Genomic DNA, 27,469 nt, shown 5'->3' with positions numbered 1-27,469 from the left:
AATATAAAACTATCGGTTAAAAACGTGAAAATTGAGATATTGGACCTATTTGATCGGTAAATATGTGAAATTGTACGGAATTTGAATTTTCATCAGTCGAAATTCACTTATTTTTCAACCGATCGAAACAAATTGAGTACTGTTGGACTCGTAATTCAATCACCCTTTTTGACGAAACACGAATCATTTCGATCGGGCTTCTATTTCATTGTGGACGCCAGATTAAATACCACATAATCCATAAAGGGAAAAACACAAATACTCCATCATCCAGGTGGGTGACCTGATTAATAAAATGTTTTTATTAGTCACAGCACACCCCAAAACTTGAAACTGAAGCTTGTAAACCGGTGTGTTCTTTCTTTAGTGATAAATATTAATCCGGGGAGGGTTAACACAATTAAAGAATTGTAACAACTTTATTGCCTCTACTGGGCCTCGTTTGGCGTTTTAATCAACTTTTGGAAATGCAATTCAATCCAATTAAATGTCAACGTTATTGCTGTGAAGGGAAATTTCACGTATCGACGAAATGGTCAATAAATCATATTGGTAATCGCCTGGAAACAATCAAACAACAAATAAACTTTATGCTGCTTATGATAACAAGTAAAATTTCAATAAAACACAAGATTATTTCATAGTTGTTTGGGACATTTGGCAAATAGCTTACTTGGTAATTCGTTTTCGACCACCATAATCCCCCAAAATTTATCCGATATATTAAAATACAGCAACGATTCAGATGCATATAAATAAGGGCGTCTGGCTAAATGGAAACGGCAATTTAGTGTAAGAGGAAGTGTCACACCGATTATTTGCTACAATTAAGATACATTGCCCGGGTGGCTTTTAATGGTTTGTTGTATCCACCATTACTAGTCGTAATTTATGGAGGACGAAAAATATTACACAGATAGTTGCTTAACTTTAAGCATTAAGGCTTACCATCCTTGTCTTTTAATGGAAAGAATAATAAATGAGAAGCTCAGCCAGAAAATCAATTCGGAAGTATGTAATATAAACATTATGTGCTTGTCGCATAATAAACTGGCATACAATAAACATACAAGCAGGATTTGTAACACGAATGTCAAAACAATTTGTGCTAGAATTACAGCCACTTGAAACTCAAAATAATAATGTTGGGGGAGTTATTTGCGTGTGCCTCGTCGCCATTCAATAAATCCAACACTCGGGGAAATTGGTCTAGAAATATTATTTGAAAACTTTTATTGTTGTTCTTCCCCCAAAACTGTACTCGTTTCGATAGTGGATAAATAAATCTTGGACTTTTGGTAATTAGTAGTTTTAGACGAGGGGGAACTAAAAACAAAACAATTTTCCCAATGGATTCTATGTATAATTTATTTTTAATGTTGCACAATTTAAAATAATTATATTATCTATTCTAAATTATGTTACTGAAAATATTCAGTAAATCCATAGAAAACTCATTTATTTTTTATAATTCTATATTTGTAAGTAAAATATTATTCTTGAAAATATTCAGTAAATATTCAAAAAAAATATTATATATTATAAATATATATTTATAAATAAAATTTTATTGAAAATATTCAGTATTCCTTCCCGTATTTGATTTAAATTTAAAATTTCTGTATTTGTAAATTAAATGTTATTAAATGTTACTGAAAGTATTCAGTAAATCTACAGAAAACTATTTGTCCTGAAAATATTCAGTGAATATTCAAATAATTTATTTATTTTTTACAGATCTAAATTTTGAAATAAAATGTTATTCCTGAAAACATTCAGTAAATCTGCCACAAATTCTTTTAATTTTTATAAATATATGTTTATAAATAAAATTTTATTCCTGAAAATATTCAGTACTCCTTCCAGTATTTGATTTAAATTTAAAATTTCTGTAATTGTAAATTAAATGTTATTAAATGTTACTGAAAATATTCAGTTAATATGCAGAAAACTAATTTATTTTTTATAATTCTAAATTTGTAAGTAAAATATTATTTTTGAAAATATTCAGTGAATATTCAAAAAATTTATTTATTTTTTACAGATCTAAATTTAGAAATAAAATGTTACTCCTGAGAACATTCAGTAAATCTGCCAGAACTCATTTATTTTTATAAATATACAGTATTTGATAAATAAATTTTTTTTCCTGAAAATATTCAGTATTTCTTCCAGTGTTTGATTTAAATTTAAAATTTCTGTAATTATAAATTAAGTGTTATTAAATGTTACTGAAAATATTCAGTAAATCTACAGAAAACTAATTTATTTTTTATAATTCTAAGTTTGTAAGTAAAATATTATTCTTGAAAATATTCAGTGAATATTCAAAAAATTTATTTATTTTTCACAGTTATAATTTAGAAATAAAATGTTATTCCTGAAAACATTAAGTAAATCTGTCACAAACTGGTTTAATTTTTATAAATATATATTTATAAATAAAATTTTATTCCTGAAAATATTCAGTATTCCTTCCAGTATTTGATTTAAATTTAAAATTTCTGTAATTGTAAATTAAATGTTATTAAATGTTACTGAACATATTTAGTATCTTCAAAAAATTAATTTAGTTTTTACAGATCTAAATTTAGAAATAAAATGAAAATAATATTTTCAGTAATTATACCAAAGACTCATTTAATTTTTATATATTTTATTCAATAAATCTACTCAAAATCAATTTATTTTTTATAGAAAATATTCAGGAATTCTTCCAATAACTGAATTAATTTGTACGTGTCTATAATTGTTAATTATAATCAATATTTCAAAATAGATTCAGTAAATCTGTCAAAAACTGAACTTAATTTTTACAGATCTAAATTTAGATATAAAATATTATTTTTGAAAATATTCAATAAATTTATTTTTTATATATTTAAATTTAAAAATAAAATGTAATTCTAGAAAATATTCAGTAAATTTATTTTTTATATATTTAAATTTAAAAATAAAATGTAATTCTAGAAAATATTCAGTAAATTTATTAAAAACTGATATAATTTTTATATACAGAAATTTGTAAAATAAAATGTTACTCCTGAAAGTTTTCAGTACATCTATCAAAAACTGATTTTTACACATCTATATTCTTGAAAATATTTAATAATTCTTTCAGTAACTAATTTAATTTTTGCATTTCAGTAAATGTATATTAAATTCAGTAAATATATCAAGAACTAATTTAATTTTTATAGATCTATCAAATATTTAGAAATAAACTGGTATTTCTGAATATATTCAAATTTATCAAAAACTAATTGAATTTTTACAAATTTAAATTTAAAAATAAAATATTATTCCTGAAAATATTCAACGAATTTACTAAGAAATGATTTAATTTAAGTAGATATAAAAAAATTATTTATTTTTTACAGATCTAAATTAAGAAATAAAATGTTGTTCCTGAAAACATTCAGAAAATCTACACAAAACTGATTTAATTTTTATAAATCTAAATTTATAAATAAAATGTTATTCCTGAAAATATTCAGTAATGTAAATTAATAGTTTTAGATTTGGAGATAAAATGATATTTTTGAAAATATTCAGTCAATCTTCATAAAATTAATTTAATTTTTACACATCCAAATTTAGAAATAATGTGATAACATTCAGTAAATCTACAAATAAAATATTATTCCTGAAAACATAAAATATTTACAAATTTTGATTTACTGAATATTTTCAGGAAATCTAAGTTTACATTTGTAAATTCAATTATACTAATTATATTCAGTTAATGAATGTATTGATAAATATTAATTTAATAATTAAAATAGTTCTTAAACTGAAGGTATAGTTCACGTTTTATAGTTGTGTGGTATATATTATGAATAACAGAATAATATATTAAAAAAGCACATAAACGTAATTCTTTAATTAAACTTCTGTAACTTTACAACCAGAAAATTAAATTTGTTAAAACAAAGGAAAATACAGTATGTAAAATAATATGTTGTTTATGCAAATTAATTAACTAATGTGCACATTCAGTGTTCAGATTTTATTGTGATGCTGTTTGTCAGCTCTTAAAACAGTAACCAAACAAAAGCATAAAGTTGTTAAAACCTGAAACAAAATGAAACTTGTTTAAACGATCAACTGTGTTGGTGTTAGAATTTAAGTAGATTTGGCATTATCATTTAATAATACATTAACGCATTATTGTTACGTTATATAATGATATTTCGATAAATTTGGAAAAACAAATCAACGGTTAAAATTAATGCAGATGGCAATTGATAATTACCATTGATATGTAAATATTGAAAGTGTTGATTTTAATTAAATCTTCCGAAACATTCGAACAATATTAATTCGTAGTTTGAATCAAGTGCACTGCGCAATGCAATAAACAACCGTAACTAATTAAATTTAATTAAACCCCAAATTCAGATCTGTCCCGGCGCCAGTCATAATTTTCAGCTGCAACGCCATTCGTTAGTTATACAAAAGGTAGTAAAAATCGTCTGTGAGTAAAGGGGGTGTAACTGTAAAATTCAAAAATCAATAACGGTCCCACCTGAAATTGTAAAATTTCCCACATAAAACTCCCTTATAAATCATGAAACCAGATTTATCTCGCATAAAACTTTATTATTTCCTAACATAGACGACTCAATTGTTTCTTATGTCTGAACATAAAATATATATTACAAATGGAAATGAACAGTGCATTGTTACTGTCAAGAGCGGTGTAAATTTCAGTTTCGGCGGCGGCGGATTTGCCGTAGTGCCGTCGAGAATGCTGCAAAAGATAACATGCATATGGAATCGTCACGTTGAAAATCCACCGAAACGTAATTAACATATAAATCAACGCGGAAACGTGTTTTTATCAGTTTTGCAGCCGTTAATCATATCTTATTGTCTTGAATGTGTGTGTGTGGGGCTATTTTAATCAAAATTACCACGTAAATTGGGTTTATATTAAAGGTCTTTTCGATGGAGGTGACGCTGAAGTAACTAAATTAATAATAAAACTGTTTTATGAGCCTGTTATTATAGAAAGAATGGCGTCGGCCCAATGAAACATCGTTGTTCCTAACGTGACAATCTTCCAAGCACACCAAAGTTTATATATAGTATGATTTTGGACCTGGATACACTAAATCACTTGTATGTCAGTTTATGTTGTTATTGAAACTAGCTTACAGAGAGAACGGCGATATATATCGTTGGAAAGGTGATTAAATTACATGTCCAACCGTGTGCTCAATTTGTTTCGTCCGTATGAAAAATAGCTGAGTTATAGCTGATGAAAGTTGATAATCCGTGCAATTTTTCAGCAATTTCAGTCACTTATGTCATTTGAATTTTCTTTTCCCACAACACATTAGTTCCACACTCATCCTAAATTTTACACTTTCAGTTTATTCAAGGATAAACATAAGTAAAATAAAAAATATTAATATATTAATATTATATTATTCAATAATTTTTTTACAAATATCAATTTTCAAAAGATAAGTGTATATTTGTGTCCTTTGATTTATGATTTCACTTAAACTTCCATTCACGGAGCGTTGTAAGCCCGATCGAGATAAATTATATTTTGATAGAAAGGTAATTAAATTACACGTTGAACGATACTAAATTAGTTTCGTTCTTATGAAAATTAGTCGAGTCATTGCTGCTGAATTTAAATATATAAAACATTAAATTAGTTTTTGGTAAATATTATAAAAATAACATTTTATTTTACAAATTTATGCCTAAAAAATTAAATCAGTTCTTAGTAAATTAGCTGTATATTTGCAGGAATAATATTTTACTTATAAATAAAATGATATTCCTGAAAATATTCAGTAGTCTTACATGTATCTGAATATTTTTTTTAATTTTTGTAACTGTAAATTAAATTAATTAATTTTTATAGTTCTAGATTTGTAAATTAAATGTTATTCCTGAAAATATTAAGTCAATCTTTAATAATTTCTACAGATTTAAATTTAGAAATAAATTGTTACTTCCCAAAATATTCAGTAAATATACCAATCACTAATTTAATTTTTATATATTTAAATTTAAAAAGTTATTCTTGAAAATATTCAGTAATTTATAAAATTGATTTAATTTTTACTGATCAAAGTTTAGAAATAAAATGTTATTTTTGAAAATATTTAGTGAATTTACCAAAAGCTAGTTTAATTTTTTATATATTTAAATGTAATAATGTAATGTTATTCCTGTAAATATTCAACAAATTTACTCAAAATCGATTTAATTTTTATAGAAAAATTCAGTAATTTTTCCAATAATTGATTAAATTTTTACATTTCTATAAATGTTAATTAAATATTATTTCTCAAAATAATCAGTAAATCTATTAAATACTTATTTAATGATTACAGATCTAAATTTAGAAGTAAAATGTTATTTCAGAAAATATTCAGTAATTCTTCCAACAACTGATTTAATTTTTGCATTTCTATAATTTTTAATTAAATATTATTCCTGAAAAATTCAGTAATTCTTCCAATAACTGATTTAATTTTTAGATTTCTATAAATGTTAATTAAATGTTATTTCTCAAAATATTTAGTAAATATATTAAAAACTGATTTAAATAATACAGATCTAAATTGAGAAATAAAATGTTTATTTCTGAAAATATTCAGTAATTCTTCCAATAACTGATTTAATTTTTCCATTTCTATAATTGTTAATTAAATATTATTCCTGAAAATGTTCAGTAATTTATAAAATTGATTTATTTTTTACAGATCAAAGTTTGGAAATAAAATATTACCTTTAAAAAAACAGTAAATTTACCAAAAACTAGTTTAATTTTTTATATATTTAAATTTAAAAATAAAATGTGATTACTGAAAATATTTAACAAATCTGCTCAAAATCGATTTAAGTAATAATAATAATTGATTAAATTTTTACATTTCTATAAATGTCAATTAAATGTAATTTCTCAAAATATTCAATAAATCTATTAAAAACTGATTTAATTTTAAAGATCTAAATTTAGAAATAAAATGTTATTTCTGAAAATATTCAGTAAATATACCAAAGACAAATTTTTACATCTTTAAGTTTTAAAATAAAGTTATTCTTGAAAATATTCAGTAAATCTTATAAAAACTGATTTAATTTTTATAGATATACATTTGTAAAATAATATGTCATTCTTGAAAATTAATTTTTGTTTTTCTATAATTGTAAATTAAATGTTATTCCTGAGAAATATTCAGTAATCCTTAAAATTCATTTAATGAATGGAAGTTTAGAAATAAAATATTATTTTTGAAAATATTCAGCAAATTTACTAAGAACTGATTTAATTCTTATAGATATAAATTTGTAAAATAAAATGTTTAATAATTCTTCCAGTAACTGATTTAATTTTTACATTTGTGTAATTGTAAATTAAAGGTTATTCCTGAAAATATTCAGTAATACTATCAAGAACTGAGTTAATTTTTATAAATATATGTTTAGAAATAAATTGCTATTTCAGGAAAAATTCAGTAAACAAAATCTAACTGAATTTTTACAAATTTAAATTTAAAAATAAATGTTATTCCGGAAATTTCAGCAAATTTACTAAGAACTGAAATATCCTTAAAAATATTCATCTTCAAAACAAATAATTTATTTTTTATAAATTTAAATTTTTTAATAAAATGTTATTCTTGAAAGTATTCTGTAAATTTATCATTAACTGATTTAATTTTTATACATCTAAAATATTTTTTGTATTTTATATAAAAAACATTTATACATTTATAATGTTTTTATGTTATATGTTTGCAGTAAATTAAGGCAGTGTAGTTTGTAATATATAATTCTAAAATGTAAGTAATAAATATTTTCGTTTCTTACAGATTTAAACTTATAAATTTAATGTAATTACTTTTTCATGTAAAAATAGAATTAGAATTGATAATAATAAATAAATAATACTATTATAAAAATAATTTATATTTATAATTTCATATATATATTAGGTTTGATATATCCATTGATGGATATTATTGTATTATTACACTGTATTGTTCAACTATTAATTATTCAACTGTCAATCATTACAATGAGTAATGACTGACTCTCGTAATATTAAATATTACTTGATAATTTAACTATTAATTTTTACTGAATAGATAAAATCCATAATTTAATTATGAATCTTCTAGTAGTACCACACTTTTTTAACAATTTCTGAGGCTCTTTGATATTGGAACTCTGATTATACTCATCAAACTTTTAAAACTGAACCAGAACAAACTAACTTATGTAAATTGTTCCCAGCAAAATTCAAGCGTTCCCATTGAAAAAGCCGTTTTTCCCATTATTTCTTCTCACGTTAATCTCCTCAACGAAGTGTTTGTATAGGATAGAAAATTAATTGTTAATTGATATAACATACGAGAGGCATTTGATTTTGTGTACACTGCGTCTCCCCCTTTCGCCGACAAGAATCCGTCAGCAGACAAGGGCTGAATCCCTTCTTCCCCCCTTCGTTCGTTCAAATTGAATTAGGACGGACCCCAAAGTCGGCCCCGCCAAATCGTTTTGTGATGCACGTATTGTCTTATAAATTAATTAGTGTAAAAAACGGAGCGTTTCCGTCGGAAAAAAGAAATTTAATTAATTTCCTTCCTCCAGGCATGCAAATGCACTTTTTAGATTAATTATATTTTCGTTATTTGAATGGTGGTGTTTTGGGCCTTCATTCATGAATATGCAGTTTTAATGACCGACAAACGTGCGTGACTTTATGATTTATAAATGGGTTTTTATAAATTAGAAAAACTCCCACTTGTTTCCATTCTTCGGGGAAAACACTCTTAACATATTAATGTATTAAAATTTATTTGAGGATTTATGTTGTAATTATACAAAACACACATTTCAATTTATTGTTACTTTACCTAATCATTTTCAGCTCTTTATAAAAAGTATTATAAGAAAATCCTGAAAAGTTCTTTCAGATATTATTTTCACTTAAAATTTAACAAAGTATAAAATAAATTTTTCATCATTCTCAAAGTTTATTTCAGCTCTTTACTCCATTACAACTTAATGTGTTAATACTCGATTCGTTTTCTGCCTTTTATCAAGATTTCCCATTGTTATAAAAAGACATAAATGAGATAATCTTTAGGGTTTCTGCCAGCAGGGACGCCTTTTAAGAGCATTCAACTAAATTTCGCTTAATTCAATAGCGTAAAACATTTGTTTGAATGGTCTATTAATTTTTGACTGTACATTTAGTTGAGCAAGAAATAAATGTACCCAAAGACATTTTATAAAATCGAATTGGACTGGATTTTTATATCTTATCATCTTATCATAACCTAAACGCACTTTTAATGTACACCAAAAAAAAAAAATATATTTTTATTCTCCTTTTGTGCATTTTTATAAATTGGAACCCCCACGTTACGTTTGGAAGGTTGTCCTCTTTTATCAGATATCCCTTCGTATGGAACGGCATAAATGAGATAATCTTTTGCAATTCCGCAGTAAAAAATGCCCCACCAGATTACCCAATTTGCCACCGGAAGATCTAAATCAGAGTTGTTTTGCATCACGTCAAACATTGAGCATTCTTTTATTTTTTTTGGCCGGCATAAAAAAAATGTTTTAGGAATCTAATATGCTAATAAGGTTTTAGAATTGTAATTGGGACCAATCTACAACTAGCAAAAAAAAACATAAATATTCATGACAGTTGTATTCATTACTAAATTAAGAATGAGTCTTTAAATTATTCTAATAAGCACTTTTTATAAGTTCATTATAAGTATCAAATTTATATTATTTTTAATTAATATTTGAAGCTAATTTAGCTATTTCTAAATAAAGATTAATTAACTAATTCTTCTATTTGTTGTCTAAAATATAATGATAATTTATGAGATTATTATAAGAAATAAATTTATTTTATTCTTAATTGAATATCTAGCTAATATTTTAAATGCATTTATCTATTTATAAGAAAAATTAAATTAGTAATTATTCTATTTATTTAAAATATAATTTAGTCTTTTGAAAGTATCTTATACTTATTCTATTAACCACTTTTTTATAAGTTTATTATAAGAAATAAATTTATTTTATTTTTAATTGAATAACTAATCAATATTTGAAATTAATTTACCTTTTTGTAAATGAATATTTAATTACTGATTATTGTATTTATTGTCTAAAATATAATTTAGTCTCCTGAAAACACCTTATACTTATTTTATTAAGCACTTTTTATGAGTTTATTATAAGAAATAAATTTATTTTATTTTTAATTGAATATCTAATTAATATTTTAAACTAATTTATCTATTTCTAAATAAAGATTAAATTAGAAATTAATCTATTTGTGGTTTAAAATATAATTTAGTCTTTTGGAAACACCTTATACTTATTCTATTAAGTACTATTTTAAGAGATTATTATAAGAAATAACTTTATTTCATTGATAATTCAAAACTAATCAATATTTAAAACTAACTTATCTACTTCTAAATAAATATTAAATTACTAATTATTCCATTTTTTGCCTGAAATATAATTTAGTCTTCTGAAAACAGTTTATACTTATTTTATTAAGCACTATTTATGAGATTATTATAAGAAATAAATTTATTTTATCTTTAATTGAACATCTAATTAATATTTATCTATTATTAATAAACAATAGATTAGTAATTATTCTATTTATTATTTAAAATATAATTCAATCTTTTGAAAAATACCTTATACTTATTTATTAAGCACTTTTCATTAGATAATTATAAGAAATAAATTTATTTTATATTTAATTGAATAACTAATCAATATTTGAGACTAATTTACCTTTTTCTAAATGAATATTAAATTATTACTAATTATTCTATTTATTGTCTAAAATATAATTTAATCTCCTGAAAACACTTTATGCATATTTTATTAAGCACTTTTTATGAGATTATTATAAGAAATAAATTTATTTTATTTTTAATTGAATATCTAATTAATATTTTAAACTAATTTATCTATTTCTAAATAAAGATTAAATTAATCTTTTTGTGGTTTAAAATATAATTTAGTCTTCTATTTATTTTATTAAGCACTATTTTATGACATTATTATATGAAATAAATTTATTTTATTTCTAAATGAATAACTAATCAATATTACAAACTAATTTATCTTTTTCTAAATGAATATTAAATTACTAATTATTCTATTTACTGTTTAAAATATAATTTAGTCTCCTGAAAACACCTTATATTTATTTTATTAAGCACTTTTTATGAGATTATTATAAGAAATAAATTTATTTCATTTTTAATTGAATATCTAATTAATATTTGAAACTAATTTATCTATTTCTAAATAAAGATTAAATTAGTAATTATTCTATTTATTGTTTAAAATATAATTTGGTCTTCTGAAAATATCTTATACTCATTCTGTTACGCACTTTTTTATAAGATTATCACAAGAAATAAACTTATCTTATTTTTAATTGAATATCTAATTAATATTTGAAACTAATTTAAGTATTTTTAAATGAATATTAAATTACTAATTATTTTATTTATAGTCTAAAGTATAATTTAGTCTCCTGAAAACAACTTATACTTATTTTATTAAGCACTTTTTATGGGATTATTATAAGAAATAAATTTATTTCATTTTTAATTGAATATCTAATTAATATTTGAAACTAATTTATCTATTTCTAAATAAAGATTAAATTAGTAATTATTCTATTTATTGTTTAAAATATAATTTTGTCTTCTGAAAATACCTTATACTTATTCTATTAAACACTTTTTATGAGATTATTATAAGAAATAAATTTATTTTATTTTTAATTGAATATTTCAAACTATTCTAATCTAATAATAATTAATATTTAAAATTTATCTATAGTAAAATAAATATTAAATTACAAATATTATATTTATTGTGTAAGTTACACTTAAGTATATTTTTAATATAATGCTTATTATGGTAATAAAATTGTTTTGGTTCAGAATAATAAAATACACTGCTAAATTACGTTCTTTTATAAAAAATTTTGTATTTCACTGACATATTACTTTTATTAAGATCAAATTTGTGGGCGAACGAAGTATTATATTTATTAAATCAAGCACAAAAAATGTTTAAAAAATACCAAAAGGTTAAACAAGCTGTTACAATTAAGGTTGTACTCGATCTACAATTAGATGAAAAAAAAAAAAATTTAAAAACACGCTTTTAATTAATTTAGAGGTTGGATGAATTTAAAAAAATGTACATTATATTGCCTCTTATTAGTATTTGTGAGCTTCATTTATTAAGCCTGCGGGGGATTTCATCAATTAGAACACCTACTGCGAACATTCCACATTATCCCGTGTTTTATGTTTGCACATTGAGTTTTGAGTATTGTGTTACTCGACTGAATGTTTATTAAATAATTCTTGTAACACACAAATGATTAAATAATGATAGAACAGTTCTGTTCTGTTATTAAATTCTGCCACATTATAAATGTGCAAAATTCATCACACACAAATATAATTTTATGAAATCGATCGTCGGACTAGTTTAAAACGTAGACATAAATATATTTTAGGTAAATTACAGTTCGAGCACTAACGCCTGCATTTTCTATTTTAAACGGAAATAAATCACCCTAACTACAGGATATTAACGGTTCTGCACAGATGAATGATGTGGGATGTAGATATGCACACAATAAAATGTTCCACAGACCGAGTACCTCATTCAACAAATGTCGCACTAACGTTCATGTATGTGCACATTTACGTTTCGTCGAAAAGAAATTCGACGATGCCCAAACGCAAAACGGTGTGTGTATTTGAAACTGCACGAAAATTAATTGACGGTTTCGATTAACTCCTATTGATTGTTTAATGGCCTAAATCAATTTGGTCAGGTAATACATGGGTAATTGGTTAACTATATGGTATGTAGTTATTCCGATTCAGATAATTTAATAGTGACTTGTTAATTAAATGGTGTGTATTGCCAATACAAATGAAATGGTATACGAAAATGGTGTTGGGTATTCATAAACACAAACAATTTCAAGTTGTTTTTCCTGGTTTAATTTAAATTAATTAGAAAAATATTCTTTCACATTATTCATTGTTACTAAATTAAGTATTTTACAAATAAAAAAGCATTTAATGCATTCAATAAGTATTGTTTTACAATTTTATAGTTCAATACAATTAATTGCTAATTAAAATTTAAAATAAGCTAAGAAAAATGCTTCTAAATTATGATTATTTTATTCTGTAATTAGAATTTTTTAATTATTTTATTATTTTATTGTTATTAAATTAAGTATTTTACAAATAAAAAATCATTTAATATATTCAATAAATATTATTTTATAGTTCAAGACAATAAATTTCTAATTAATAATTGTATATAATATTTTGTTCTAAATTAGGAGCTTTTTATAAAAAGTGCAGCTTTTAATAATAACACACATTTTGTTAATTTTATTAAGAAAATTTCAAATAAGTTTAGAAAAATGCTTCTAAATCATGATTATTTTATGAAAAACTTATTCTATAATTAGAATTTTTTAATTATTTTATGTTCATTGTTATTAAATTAAGTATTTTACAAATAAAAAAGCATTTAATATATTCAATAAATATTATTTTATAGTTCAAGACAATAAATTTCTAATTAATAATTGTATATAATATTTTGTTCTAAATTAGGAGCTTTTTGTAAAAAGTCTAGCTTTTAATAATAACACACATTTTGTTAATTTTATTAAGAAAAATTAAAATAAGCTTAGAAAAATGCTTCTAAATCATGATTATTTTATGAAAAACTTATTCTAAATTAGAATTTTTTAATTATTTTAATCTTCATTGTTATTAAATTAAGTATTTTACAAAAAAAAAAATCATTTAATATATTCAATAAATATTATTTTACTATTTTATAGTTCAAGACAATAAATTGCTAATTATAATAATTGTATATAATATTTTCTTCTAAATTAGGAGCTTTTTGTAAAAAGTGTAACTTTTAATAATAACACGCATTTTATTAATTTTATAAAGAAAATTTAAAACAAGTTTAGAAAAATGCTTCTAAATTATGATTATTTTAGAAAAAACTTATTCTGTAAATAAGAATTTTTTAATTATTTTAAACTGAATATTTAAATTAACTGTTACTTAAATTATTCTATTTAAATATAAAAATAGGATTAAATTAGAGAATATAAAGAATTTTTTTTACAATTTAGTTAAAAACAAATTCATTTTAATTACATTGACTCATCAATATTTTCATAATCACTTTTTATAATAATATTAAATATCATTAGTAATGAATCTTGTGCTTTATATTTTTTATTTATTATTCAAAATTCTGCATTTTTTAACACGAGTAAGTTCTTTACATACAATTGTTAAATTTTGAAGTTCTTTATAATTTTGAACTTAGCCATTTTTAAGTTTTAACTTATTATCACAGAAATTTCATTTAATTTTCATCAATTTTATTAATAGAAACAAATTTATTTTAATTTAAACTATACTTAGAATTTTTGTAATTTAATATATTCTCTAATTTTAAACACGAGTGAGAAGTACTATTACGTACTTTTGATAAATTCTGAAATTCTCTATAATTTTTAACTTAACAAAGTTATTATCACAAAAAAATAAATTATATAATTTTATTGTACATAATTTTTTCTTCATTTCATTTTCATCAATTTTTTTAAATAGAAACAAATTTAATTATTTAATTTGATTTAAACTATTTAAAAAAAATAAAATAAGTTAAAAATAATCTTCCAAAGTGTAAGTAGGTCTTACATATGAAATATGTTTTTATTTTATTAATAATAATTATTATTTAATAAAATTAAATTAATTTGCCAATTTAGATAATGTAACTTTTTACCACTAAATAAAAAAAAATATTTTTACTTAAATCAGACATTTACTTGAAAAAAAAAATAAATAAATTTTGTATTTTATTGTAAAAAATATTAGATAAATATTTATAAAATTAAGAAGTTTTTAAATTTTATTAAGAATAATTAAATTAACCTTTTTTGATAATATCTATTATTATTGACAAAGATATTTTGATTAAAACGACTATTTTAATTAATATTACTAATTTTATCGCTATATAAATAAAATATAAATTAATGAATTTTGATATTTTGCAAACATTTTAGTATAAAGGAAAATTAATGAATAATGATTTAAACCAGATATTTAATTAATAATTTTAACTGTAATATTCTATAGGTGGAAATATTGATTACTGTATAATATTTTACTAAAACAAGTTTTTTTATTGAATTAATAACAACATATTTCAGTTTTATTAAGGATAAATTTGTTTTAAATAAAGAGTAATAAATAATTAAAATCAAGTATTTTAAATATGTGTGTTTGTGATTAATATTCTCAATTTTATCAATATATAAAGAATGAGTTAATAAATTTTTGTATTTTGAAGATATTTTAGTACTTACATAAATATTTAATTTATGTCTGTATAAAATTATTATTATATATTAATAACTCACTAATGAGTTGATGATAAAGTATTTTACAATGAAAGTAATTACAATTTAATTAAGCATGTTATCAATTTTAATGTTAATGACACACACATTTTGATTAAAATTGAAAATCTAATTAATATTCATAATAATTTATTAATTGCTTAGTATATTACTGAAAACAAGAATTTTAACAATTTTATTGTTAAAGACAATTTTATTGTGAATAAAGTATCTAAAATTACTTGAGCAACAAATTCCATCTAAGACGAGTAAATTATTGATTAAGTTTAGATATTGACTGCAAGGGTCAACAAATTAAATCTTAAATTAATAAAAATTGGGCATAAATAATTTTTATTATTTTCCACTTTGGATAATAATTATATTTAAATTGATCTTCAGAGGTCAACAAAACAAATGTTTTAAAAACTACTTTATCAACAACTGTGTTTCATAAAAGCAAGTAAATATTTATATTAATTAATTACGTTTTGAATAATAGTTATAATTAGAAAATGGATAAATTACTCTTCAGAAGCGGGCAAAGCAAACATTACGTAATATTTATTAAAAGAACAAAAATTCTCTTAAATAAATGAAAGACATTATATGGCAGATAGTTATTTAATTAAAGCAAGTAATTATTCACCTTATAATTAAATACCTAGTTTGCTCTAGGAGAGAATACTCTAACTAAAATGGTTTTGCATATTAAAATATTTTAAGACTGTTTCTACTATATAATTCATGTTAAAAACGAATTAATATAGATTAAAAATTTTCTTTATTACTTCAAATTCTTAGACATCATAAATATTATAAAAATATTCTAAATGGCAACATTTTTGACTGTTTGTATATGAGATTATGGCTCATAAATCTTTAATAAATAGGCAATAACTGGACAGGACCATGTTTCTAAATTACTTCACATTATTCATTTGCAACATTTTAAGTTATAGAAATAAATTGCACCCATTTCATGATTATAATCTGTAATATTTCTCTAATTTTATTTACTAATATAAGTAGGAAATTATTATTCAGAAGACAGCAAATCAAACATCACATTATACGGGTAAATTAATGTCAAATTTCACTCAAATGAATAACAGTCATTATACCGTAGTCATTTAATTAAAGTAACTATTTTTTCACCCTCAAAATTAAATACTTAAATAATACAAATTAATAGATATCATACATATCTCTAAAATGGAAATATTTTTTATTGTGTGTATGAGAATGTGACTCATAAATCTTTAATAAATAGACTAAAAATGTGAAGCATCTCATATAGAACTCTGTTCCTAAATTTCTTCACTTTAATTATTTGCAACTCCCTAAGTTATGAAAGTACTTCAGCCACTTTATGATTGTAATTTGTAATATTTAAGTAATTTTATTTACTGATATAAATAGAAAATTATCATTTAAAAACTAACAAATCTAACATCACTTTATAGAAGTAAATCAAACATCACATTTTAGAAGTACATTGATGTGAAATGTCCCTTAAATAAATGGCAGACATTATACCGTAGTCATTTAATTAAAATAATCATTTTTCCACCCTCAAAAATTAAATACTTAAATAATACAATTTATTAGATGTCACAAATAGTTCAAAAATATAAAAAATGAAAGTATTTTTTATTGTGTATGTGAAAATATTGTCATAAATATGAAAGTACTTCAGCCACTTAATAATTACAATTTGTAATATTTAAGTAATTTTATTTACTAATATGTAATTTGTAATATTTAAATAATTTTATTTACTAAAATAAATAGAAAATTAGTATTCAAAAATCTAATATCACTTTATAGAAGTAAATTAAACATCACATTTTAGAAGTACATTAATGTGAAATTTCACTTTACTAAATGTCAGACATTATACCGTAATCATTTAATTAAAATCATTTTTTCACCCTCAAAATTTAATACTTAAATAATATAAATTATTAGATATGATAAATAGTTCTAAATATATTACAAAATGGAAACATTTTTTATTGTGTACATGAGAATATGACTCTTTAATAAATAGCCAACCACTGTGAAGCATCTACGATAGAACTCTGTCCCTAAATTGCTCCCTTGAATCATCTACAACTCCCTAAAATATGAAAGTACTTCAACCACTTCATGATTGTAACATTTAAGTAATTTTATTTACTGATATAAATAGAAAATTATCATTCAAAAACTAACAAATCTAACATCACTTTATAGAAGTAAATCAAACATCACATTTTAGAAGTACATTGATGTGAAATGTCACTTAAATAAATGGCAGATATTATACCGTAGTCATTTAATTAAAATAATCATTTTTCCACCCTCAAAAATTAAATACTTAAATAATACAAATTATTATATATCACAAATAGTTCAAAAATATAAAAAATGAAAGTATTTTTTATTGTGTATGTGAAAATATTGTCATAAATATGAAAGTACTTCAGCCACTTAATAATTACAATTTGTAATATTTAAGTAATTTTATTTACTAATATGTAATTTGTAATATTTAAATAATTTTATTTACTAAAATAAATAGAAAATTAGTATTCAAAAATCTAATATCACTTTATAGAAGTAAATTAAACATCACATTTTAGAAGTACATTAATGTGAAATTTCACTTTACTAAATGTCAGACATTATACCGTAATCATTTAATTAAAATCATTTTTCACCCTCAAAATTTAATACTTAAATAATATAAATTATTAGATATGATAAATAATTCTAAAAATATTACAAAATGGAAACATTTTTTATTGTGTACATGAGAATATGACTCTTTAATAAATAGCCAACCACTGTGAAGCATCTACGATAGAACTCAGTCCCTAAATTGCTCCCTTGAATCATCTACAACTCCCTAAAATATGAAAGTACTTCAACCACTTCATGATTGTAACATTTAAGTAATTTTATTTACTGATATAAATAGAAAATTATCATTCAAAAACTAACAAATCTAACATCACTTTATAGAAGTAAATCAAACATCACATTTTAGAAGTACATTGATGTGAAATGTCACTTAAATAAATGGCAGATATTATACCGTAGTCATTTAATTAAAATAATCATTTTTCCACCCTCAAAAATTAAATACTTAAATAATACAAATTATTATATATCACAAATAGTTCAAAAATATAAAAAATGAAAGTATTTTTTATTGTGTATGTGAAAATATTGTCATAAATATGAAAGTACTTCAGCCACTTAATAATTACAATTTGTAATATTTAAGTAATTTTATTTACTAATATGTAATTTGTAATATTTAAATAATTTTATTTACTAAAATAAATAGAAAATTAGTATTCAAAAATCTAATATCACTTTATAGAAGTAAATTAAACATCACATTTTAGAAGTACATTAATGTGAAATTTCACTTTACTAAATGTCAGACATTATACCGTAATCATTTAATTAAAATCATTTTTTCACCCTCAAAATTTAATACTTAAATAATATAAATTATTAGATATGATAAATAATTCTAAAAATATTACAAAATGGAAACATTTTTTATTGTGTACATGAGAATATGACTCTTTAATAAATAGCCAACCACTGTGAAGCATCTACGATAGAACTCAGTCCCTAAATTGCTCCCTTGAATCATCTACAACTCCCTAAAATATGAAAGTACTTCAACCACTTCATGATTGTAACATTTAAGTAATTTTATTTACTGATATAAATAGAAAATTATCATTCAAAAACTAACAAATCTAACATCACTTTATAGAAGTAAATCAAACATCACATTTTAGAAGTACATTGATGTGAAATGTCACTTAAATAAATGGCAGATATTATACCGTAGTCATTTAATTAAAATAATCATTTTTCCACCCTCAAAAATTAAATACTTAAATAATACAAATTATTATATATCACAAATAGTTCAAAAATATAAAAAATGAAAGTATTTTTTATTGTGTATGTGAAAATATTGTCATAAATATGAAAGTACTTCAGCCACTTAATAATTACAATTTGTAATATTTAAGTAATTTTATTTACTAATATGTAATTTGTAATATTTAAATAATTTTATTTACTAAAATAAATAGAAAATTAGTATTCAAAAATCTAATATCACTTTATAGAAGTAAATTAAACATCACATTTTAGAAGTACATTAATGTGAAATTTCACTTTACTAAATGTCAGACATTATACCGTAATCATTTAATTAAAATCATTTTTTCACCCTCAAAATTTAATACTTAAATAATATAAATTATTAGATATGATAAATAGTTCTAAATATATTACAAAATGGAAACATTTTTTATTGTGTACATGAGAATATGACTCTTTAATAAATAGCCAACTACTGTGAAGCATCTACGATAGAACTCTGTCCCTAAATTGCTCCCTTGAATCATCTACAACTCCCTAAAATATGAAAGTACTTCAACCACTTCATGATTGTAATTTGTAATATTTAAGTAATTTTATTTACTGATATAAATAGAAAATTATCATTCAAAAACCATCAAACCTAACATCAATTTGTAGAAGTAAATCAAACAACCTTTTAGAATTACATTAATGTGAAAATTCACTTAAATAAATGGCAAACATTATATCGTAGTTATTTAATTAAAATAATTATTTTCCGACCCTTAAAATTAAATATTTCAATAATACAAATTATTAGATATCATAAATATTACAAAATAGAATTTGCTTCACTTTATTCTAAGATATGAAAGTACTTCAACCACTTCACGATTATAATCTGTAATATTTCTGTAATTTTATTTATTATTTAGGAGTAAATTAATGCAAAATCTCAGTTAAATAAATGTCAGACATTATATATTAGTCAGTTGATAAAAATAATTATTTATTCACTCTCAAAATTAAATACTTAATTAGTAGTAAAAGGTTTTGCATATCAAAAAATTTTAAAACACTGTGAAAGTTTCCTATTTTTTCTTATCAAAAATGAATGAGAAAAATTACACATCATAATAATTTTAAAAATATTCCAATATGAAAACATTTTTGACAATTTACGTACGAGAATAAGGCATAAAATCCTAAATAAACAACGATTGTGGAACATTTAAGAAACAACCTTGTTTCTAAATTGCTTCGCATTATCCAATTGCAACTCCTTAAGATGTAAAAGCAAAATTGCATAAATAATATACTTTTAAACAACGAAAATCTACTATTATAAACTATGAAATATTATTTAATAACATAATAATTAACTACTAATTTTAAATAATCCACTTTATTTTTGTTACAACGTGTTGGAAACCAAATTTCAGGCATCACACGCCAAATTACTGTAAACGTCCATTTTCCACCTTATTAGGGTAGACATAAAAAACATTTTTTAAGGGAAGGCAATTTTATCAATGAGGCACACCAAATTTGCTTTAATTAAAAATTGATTATAATTAAAATAATCATAAAATTATCTGTAATTGTTAGAAAATTAAACTAAGAGAAGGGTTGTAAAAAATATAATTCCCATTCATGTTTGGTTACGTGTTGTAGGTGTAATTTAAGGTCACCCCCTGCGTAAAGTTTAAAGTTCAGTTAGACACTAATTTCCTGCAGTTTAACACACTTCTTCATTCATTCATTTGTATATGTAAACAGCCATTATTTATTAAACTTATTCAAACAAATTACTGGTCCACGGACCATATTTAAATTCGCAACAAACAAAGTTTGCGCAGCTTGATTAAACACATGAAGTTGTTAATAGAAATGTGCAGCTTATTTTACTTTATTTAATATTTAAAACTCCACAATTAATTGTGAAGTTTTATTAAAATAATTTTCCATTTAACTTTTAGTTTTAATTAATTTTACTGTTTAGGTTGTTTAAAGCAGTGACACCACCAGACAATTAATAAAAATATAAAAATCAACTCAGGGGAAAGCTTTGAAAACTTTAGGACTAACCATTTGTTGTTGCGAGGAGTATAACCACCAAGGTGCACAGCCTCCTGGTGCACACAAGAACGTTAACAGGCTTCATGATTTATCAAAAATTGTTTGGCACAGTTTCCACCAACAACAGTAGGTCAAGAAAAAATTCCAACTTCCAAGAACCACTCACAGACACGCACAGACACTCTTCCTCAACATCGACTCTTCGGGAAAGTTGCCGGTGCCACGGCGGAGTTGAGCGCACATTTCAAAAAAACCAACCCCGTCCGCCTAAAAATGGTGGAGCCGACGTCCGAACGTATTTAGTTGCGTCGCCGGTGCCGTTTAATGGGCCGCGTTGCGTGGTAATTTTATTGGTGAAACAAGTGACATCCGATTAATGTGGTGTGACGTCCTCTTGTCGAGAAGAGCGCGCGGAAACTGTAGGAGAGGGACATGATTACATGAAGCTGCGCCGCGTCGGCCTCCACAGACGCAATAAACCGACGCCACTCCCACTAGCCACCGCGAAACTGAAATCTCGCCGAATTGCCTGTAGCGGTGTCTCCTTTTTCAATAATGCTCTTCACACAATGCGGCCGTGGAACCTCAAGCTTGGGCCACCCGTTGTCCGAACGGCGAGTGGTGTCTCGAGTGCGAGAGACGCCGTGGAATTGCTCTTAATATATCCAACAATTTGCACGCCTCTTTCTCGCACCGGTTTAGTTACTTTAACGTGTGAATCATCCGTCCTGTCGGTTTCGTTTTGTTTCGTTTTCGGTGCAGCTAGTTTTATGAATGCCGTTTCAGTTATATCCACCACTAAACTACATTTTATTGTCAATATAATTAAACCATTTTTCAGTTCTTTCAGTTACTTTAACACTTACGAATTTTTAACTTCGCCAAAGTTGGCTGGGATTTACTTTTCAAAATATTAAACTATATATTTTTATTAATACAACTTTGGTTAAATTATTTATTTCAACTTCTTTACGACAAATTTAGACAAATACATTTAATTTTATCTATAACTATAAAAATAAATCTAATTGGGTTAGATTAGGTTAGGTTAATTTAGGTTAATGTTTTTATTTAAGCTACATTTATATCAAATTTTAAATTTACTCATACTAAACTACTGAATTAAATATAGTTTAAGTTAGACTAATCTAAAACATGAAATTAAATATAAGTTAGGTTCAATTAGGTTACACTAAGTTAGGTTAAGTTAGTTTAGATTAGGTTGGGTGAGATTAGATTATGTTAGTCTAAGATAGGTTTAGCTATTTATTTAAATTACTTTACATTTACAACTTTGAAATATTGTGTAAATTAACTGAACTTAAAACTTAAAGTAAATTTGTATTTTTCAGTTCAAATTACTTTATTATAGCTTAGATTATTTATTTAATTATAAGTTATCCCAGTTTAACTTTGACTGTCCTAATCTAACTTAACCCAGGCCCAATATAGTTTAAAATGAAAGACTGAAATTTATTAATTTTATCAAAATTTAAATTATTAAAATATTAATTCCAATATATATTAAAATAGTTTTATTTAAAACTTAAAATAAATTTATTTTTCAGTTCAAGCATGAGATTACTTATTAATAGATTAGATTATTTAGTTAATTAGAAATTGAATTGAACTTAACCTAGGCTAAATTTAGTTTAAAATGAAAAACTCAAATTTATTAATTCTAATCAAAATTCAAATTATTAGTTTGAGTTAAAATTTGACACAAGATGTAAAATAACTTAAATAAACAAACCAACCAAACCTAAACCTAACCTAGGCTATATTAATTTGATATTTATAATTAGTTTAAAATGAGAGAATTTACTAATAATTATTATTATTAGTAAAATTCTCTTATTATTGTCAGATTATATTTATAACTGTTAATATTATAATAGATAATATATATATAACCTAACCTATCTTTGTCTAACCTAATCTAACCTAATTTAGGCTATATTTAATCCGATATTTAGTTTAAAATGAAAAACTCAATTCCATTTTAAATTTTAAAACTTATTTCTAATCAAAATAAGAACTGATTTACTGTTTTATTTATAATATTAAATAATTAACAGCATTCAACATTAGGTTTAGATTAGGTTTTATTAGATTAGGAAATGTAAAGTTAAACCCAACCCAATCTTATCTAACTTAGGCAATATCTAACCTGAAATATTGTTAAAAATGAAATATTTATTAACTAATTCTAGTCATATAGCTTAGGTTGTGTCAGATTATTTATATTTGTAAAATAATAAATTTATAATATTATATAATCTACAATTTTTAACATTTTTAGGTTAGGTTTGATTAAGTTAGAAAATGTAAGGTTAACTTAGACAATTTTATGTTAGGTTATATTATTTTCTATTATTGTAACCTAACATAACCCAACCTAATTTAGACAATATCTAATGTGAAATATTTTCAACATCTTTAGGTTAAGTTTGTTTAAGTTAGAAAATGTAAGCTGTAAGATAATTTTATGTTATATTATATTATTTTCTAAAATTATTTTAATCTAACTTGGCCCAACCTAATCTTACCTAACTTAGACAATATCTAATCTGAAATATTGTTTAAAATGATAATTATTAAATAATTATAATCATATAGCTTAGGTTGAGTCAGAATATTTATGTTTGTAAAATACTAAATTTATAATTATATATAATTAACAATTTTCAACATTTTAGGATAGGTTTGATTAAGGTAGAAAATATAAGGTTAAATTAGGTAATTATATGTTTGGTTATTTTATTTTCTAAAATGATTGTAACCTAACTTAACCCAACATAATCTTACCTAACTTAGACAATATCTAATCTGAAATGTTGTTTAAAATGAAATATTAATAATTAATTCTAATAATATAGCATAGGTTGAGTCAGAATATTTATGTTTGTAAAATAATAAATTTAAAATTAACAATTTTCAACATTTTAGGTTAGGTTTGATTAAGTTAGAAAATATAAGGTTAAATTAGATAATTTTATGTTAGGTTATATTATTTTCTAAAATGATAGTAACCTAACTTAACCCAACCTTATCTTACTTAACTTAGACAATATCTAATATGAAGTATTGTTTAAAATGAAATATTATTAATTAATTCTAATCATATAGCATAGGTTGAATCAGAATATTTATGTTTGTAAAATAATAAATTTAAAATTAACAATTTTCAACATTTTAGGTTAGGTTTGATTAAGTTAGGAAATATATGGTTAAATTAGATAAATTAATAAATAAAATTAGATTATGTTAGGTTATATTATTTTCTAAAATTATTGCAACGTAACTTAACCCAACCTAATCTTACTTAACTTTGGTAATATCTAATCTGAAATATTGTTTAAAATGAAGTATTATTAATTAATTGTAGTTACATAGCTTAAGTCGAGTCAGATGATTTATGTTTGTAAAACAATAAATTTATAATATTAAATAATTAACAATTTTCAACATTTTACTGTCATTACTAATCTGTATGTATTGTATTATATGTATTATAAATAATAGTAAGATTTAGATAAACGATAAACAAATAAAGTTAAATGAATTTTCAAAATATAATTTTTACTGTTTTAGTTCAGGTTTCTTAGGTTACAGTAAATTCTTAGAAGTTAGGTTAGGTTGGGTTAAAACATTTTACACGTTAGACTATTGTGTGTATTGTAACTCTATTTCAAAATAATAATAATAATTTGAACAACAAATTTTGAAAGTTTCCCACAATAGTAAAATGTAAAACAATTTGATTATACCTTTTTTAATACTTTAACTTATTCACATGATATTATAAAAATTAATCAATCAAATGTATATTAAAACGAATCCAACTAATTTTTAAATCAGACAAGCGTATAAACTGACCGAATTTTGTGAAGTTTAGTGTTTTAAATAAAACTACATAAAAATAAATCAAATAAACTTTTCAAAAAATAAAATCGAATAAACATTTTGTATAATATAAATTTGTATCACTAATAACAAAAATTCGCATTGATTCCCGATGATTTCAGCTGAAATAAATAAATAAATAAATAGAAGTTATTTTTCAATTTCAAATAAAAAAAACCCTTTTTTTTTCCAAATGTTTACTCATCAACGTTCAAATACATAATGAAGCAGCATTTGCAACCGCCAAACTTCATTAAAATTGAAACAAGTATCATCATTAATGGTAATTGTGGTATTTATGCATTGATTTAAAACACAGGAGTCCACGGTGTGTTTATTATTATTATTACTTCGTGGCCCAACGTCGTAAACGTGCTTGAATAATTAATTTAATAAAAACAGGCAAAGGTTAAGGTGGTGAAAAATGTGCTTTGGGGTAATTTATTTATGTATGTTGATACGTATTTACCATTTCCTATTGTGGACTTCAAATCACAGTACATATTGACACAAATCGTTAGTCCTGTTGAGGGTTTAGCCATTATTTCAGTGCTTAAGGCATTGTAAATTTGCATGTAAATTACACAACTTTAGATATCCCTCAAAATACGCCAGAATATATTTATTTGCCTTGCAATTAGTGAAATGTGAGACCGGCCACCCCCTAATTACAATCAGGATTGTAACAGAAATTCGACTTGATTGAAAGATGTTTGCGGTGCCGGTGAACGTTGCTAACGAATTGTCGGCGACCAAAAACTAAATGGAAATGATTCGGACGGGTTAACGTGAGGAGGAGGAGGCGTGTAAATTGGCAGAAAATATCTAGTCGAATTCTCCGACGCCACACACTTCGGATGCCGGACGGTCTCTAACATGTGAAGGGCTTATTCCACGAAGGTGGCCGAGTGTTTTGGGGGCACTAATTGGTTTCTGTGCAAAGGAGAATAATTGAAAATATATGTGATCAAGTTAACATTAGTTTTGGCCAATATCGATCTTAAATCCTATCAAGAAGAGGGAGAATTACAGTTAGAGGATTTATTTGGTACTTACCTAACTAATTTAGTAATTCTCTTCCCCTTGGACATTAAAAATTTCCACCTTAATATGGCATTAAAACCATTAAAAAACTTATATTTTAAGCAACTGTTTCACCCCTTCTATTTTAAAATATTGTCACAAGGACACGCAATGTTTTAGTGCATTAAATCCACCTGTACAAAATTATGGTCTTGTTCGACAACGACTAATAATCTAATTTACAATATATTTCCCTATTTCGTGCACCCCGTTTTTAATGCTTCCCTTTCGTTTAATAAATTAAACACAGTCCCCCCACTTGCCACCAACAGAACACATGCACGTATAATTTTCTTTCGGATGTGGGTGGGTTATATTAATAATTATACAGTTTCGTTCGTGTCGTTACTATCGAACTAATCTACATGTCTTTAATTACAAGTATTGTAAATGAAATTTACATAAATAGTAATTTAATACATATAATTAAATAATTTACGATTTAATTTCTGAGCTATTTTAAAAGAAAATTTTCAATTTCCAGCTTAGACTTTGTTGAGGTTATAAATATTTATATTTGCTAATAAAGATTTGAAAAAATATCAACTGAAAAATAATTTAATCACGTTAATTATTACCCGTATTTAATTATCCCCATTTTATCTGTGATTTAAGTAAATAATAAATTTATATAAAGAAAAAACCAACAATTTATTATAAATTGTTTTTCAAAATATAACTTTTACCATATTTAGATTTGGTCTGATTAAACTGTTAAATGTGAGGTTACATATAAATTAAGATTCTATCTCATATTATGTAACTTTATCAGATCTAATCTAAATGTGGTTAAAACTATTACATTTTTCTAAAGTTATTGTAAATACATTCTAAAATAATTTGTATTAATTATATTTTCATCATATTTGTGGACTTTCTAATGGTTTCTAAAAATGTATAAAGATTTTTGAAGATTTGTGAAGACTTCTAAAAATTTCTGTTCATTGATTTTTGGTTATTTTATTTATGACTTGTTATGATTATTGATCATTTATCATC

The 27,469-nt window shown here is 23.2% G+C and overlaps 1 protein-coding gene across 1 annotated transcript in view; it reads right to left on the bottom strand.

Moving 5' to 3' along the window:
- LOC109601936 (uncharacterized) overlaps positions 1-22,062 on the bottom strand; it is a 158,601-nt gene extending 136,539 nt beyond the window's left edge. Inside the window, exon 1 of the mRNA XM_049965595.1 lies at positions 21,491-22,062. Coding sequence (XP_049821552.1) covers positions 21,491-21,566 — 76 coding nt within the window. The 5' untranslated portion in view covers positions 21,567-22,062. The remainder of the gene's footprint in view (positions 1-21,490) is intronic.
- Positions 22,063-27,469: the final 5,407 nt, after the last annotated feature.

The sequence above is a fragment of the Aethina tumida genome, chromosome 3 (assembly GCF_024364675.1).
Source record: "Aethina tumida isolate Nest 87 chromosome 3, icAetTumi1.1, whole genome shotgun sequence".
In the NCBI taxonomy this organism is placed as follows: Eukaryota; Metazoa; Arthropoda; class Insecta; order Coleoptera; family Nitidulidae; genus Aethina; species Aethina tumida.
This window is presented reverse-complemented; position numbering and strand designations above follow the sequence as displayed.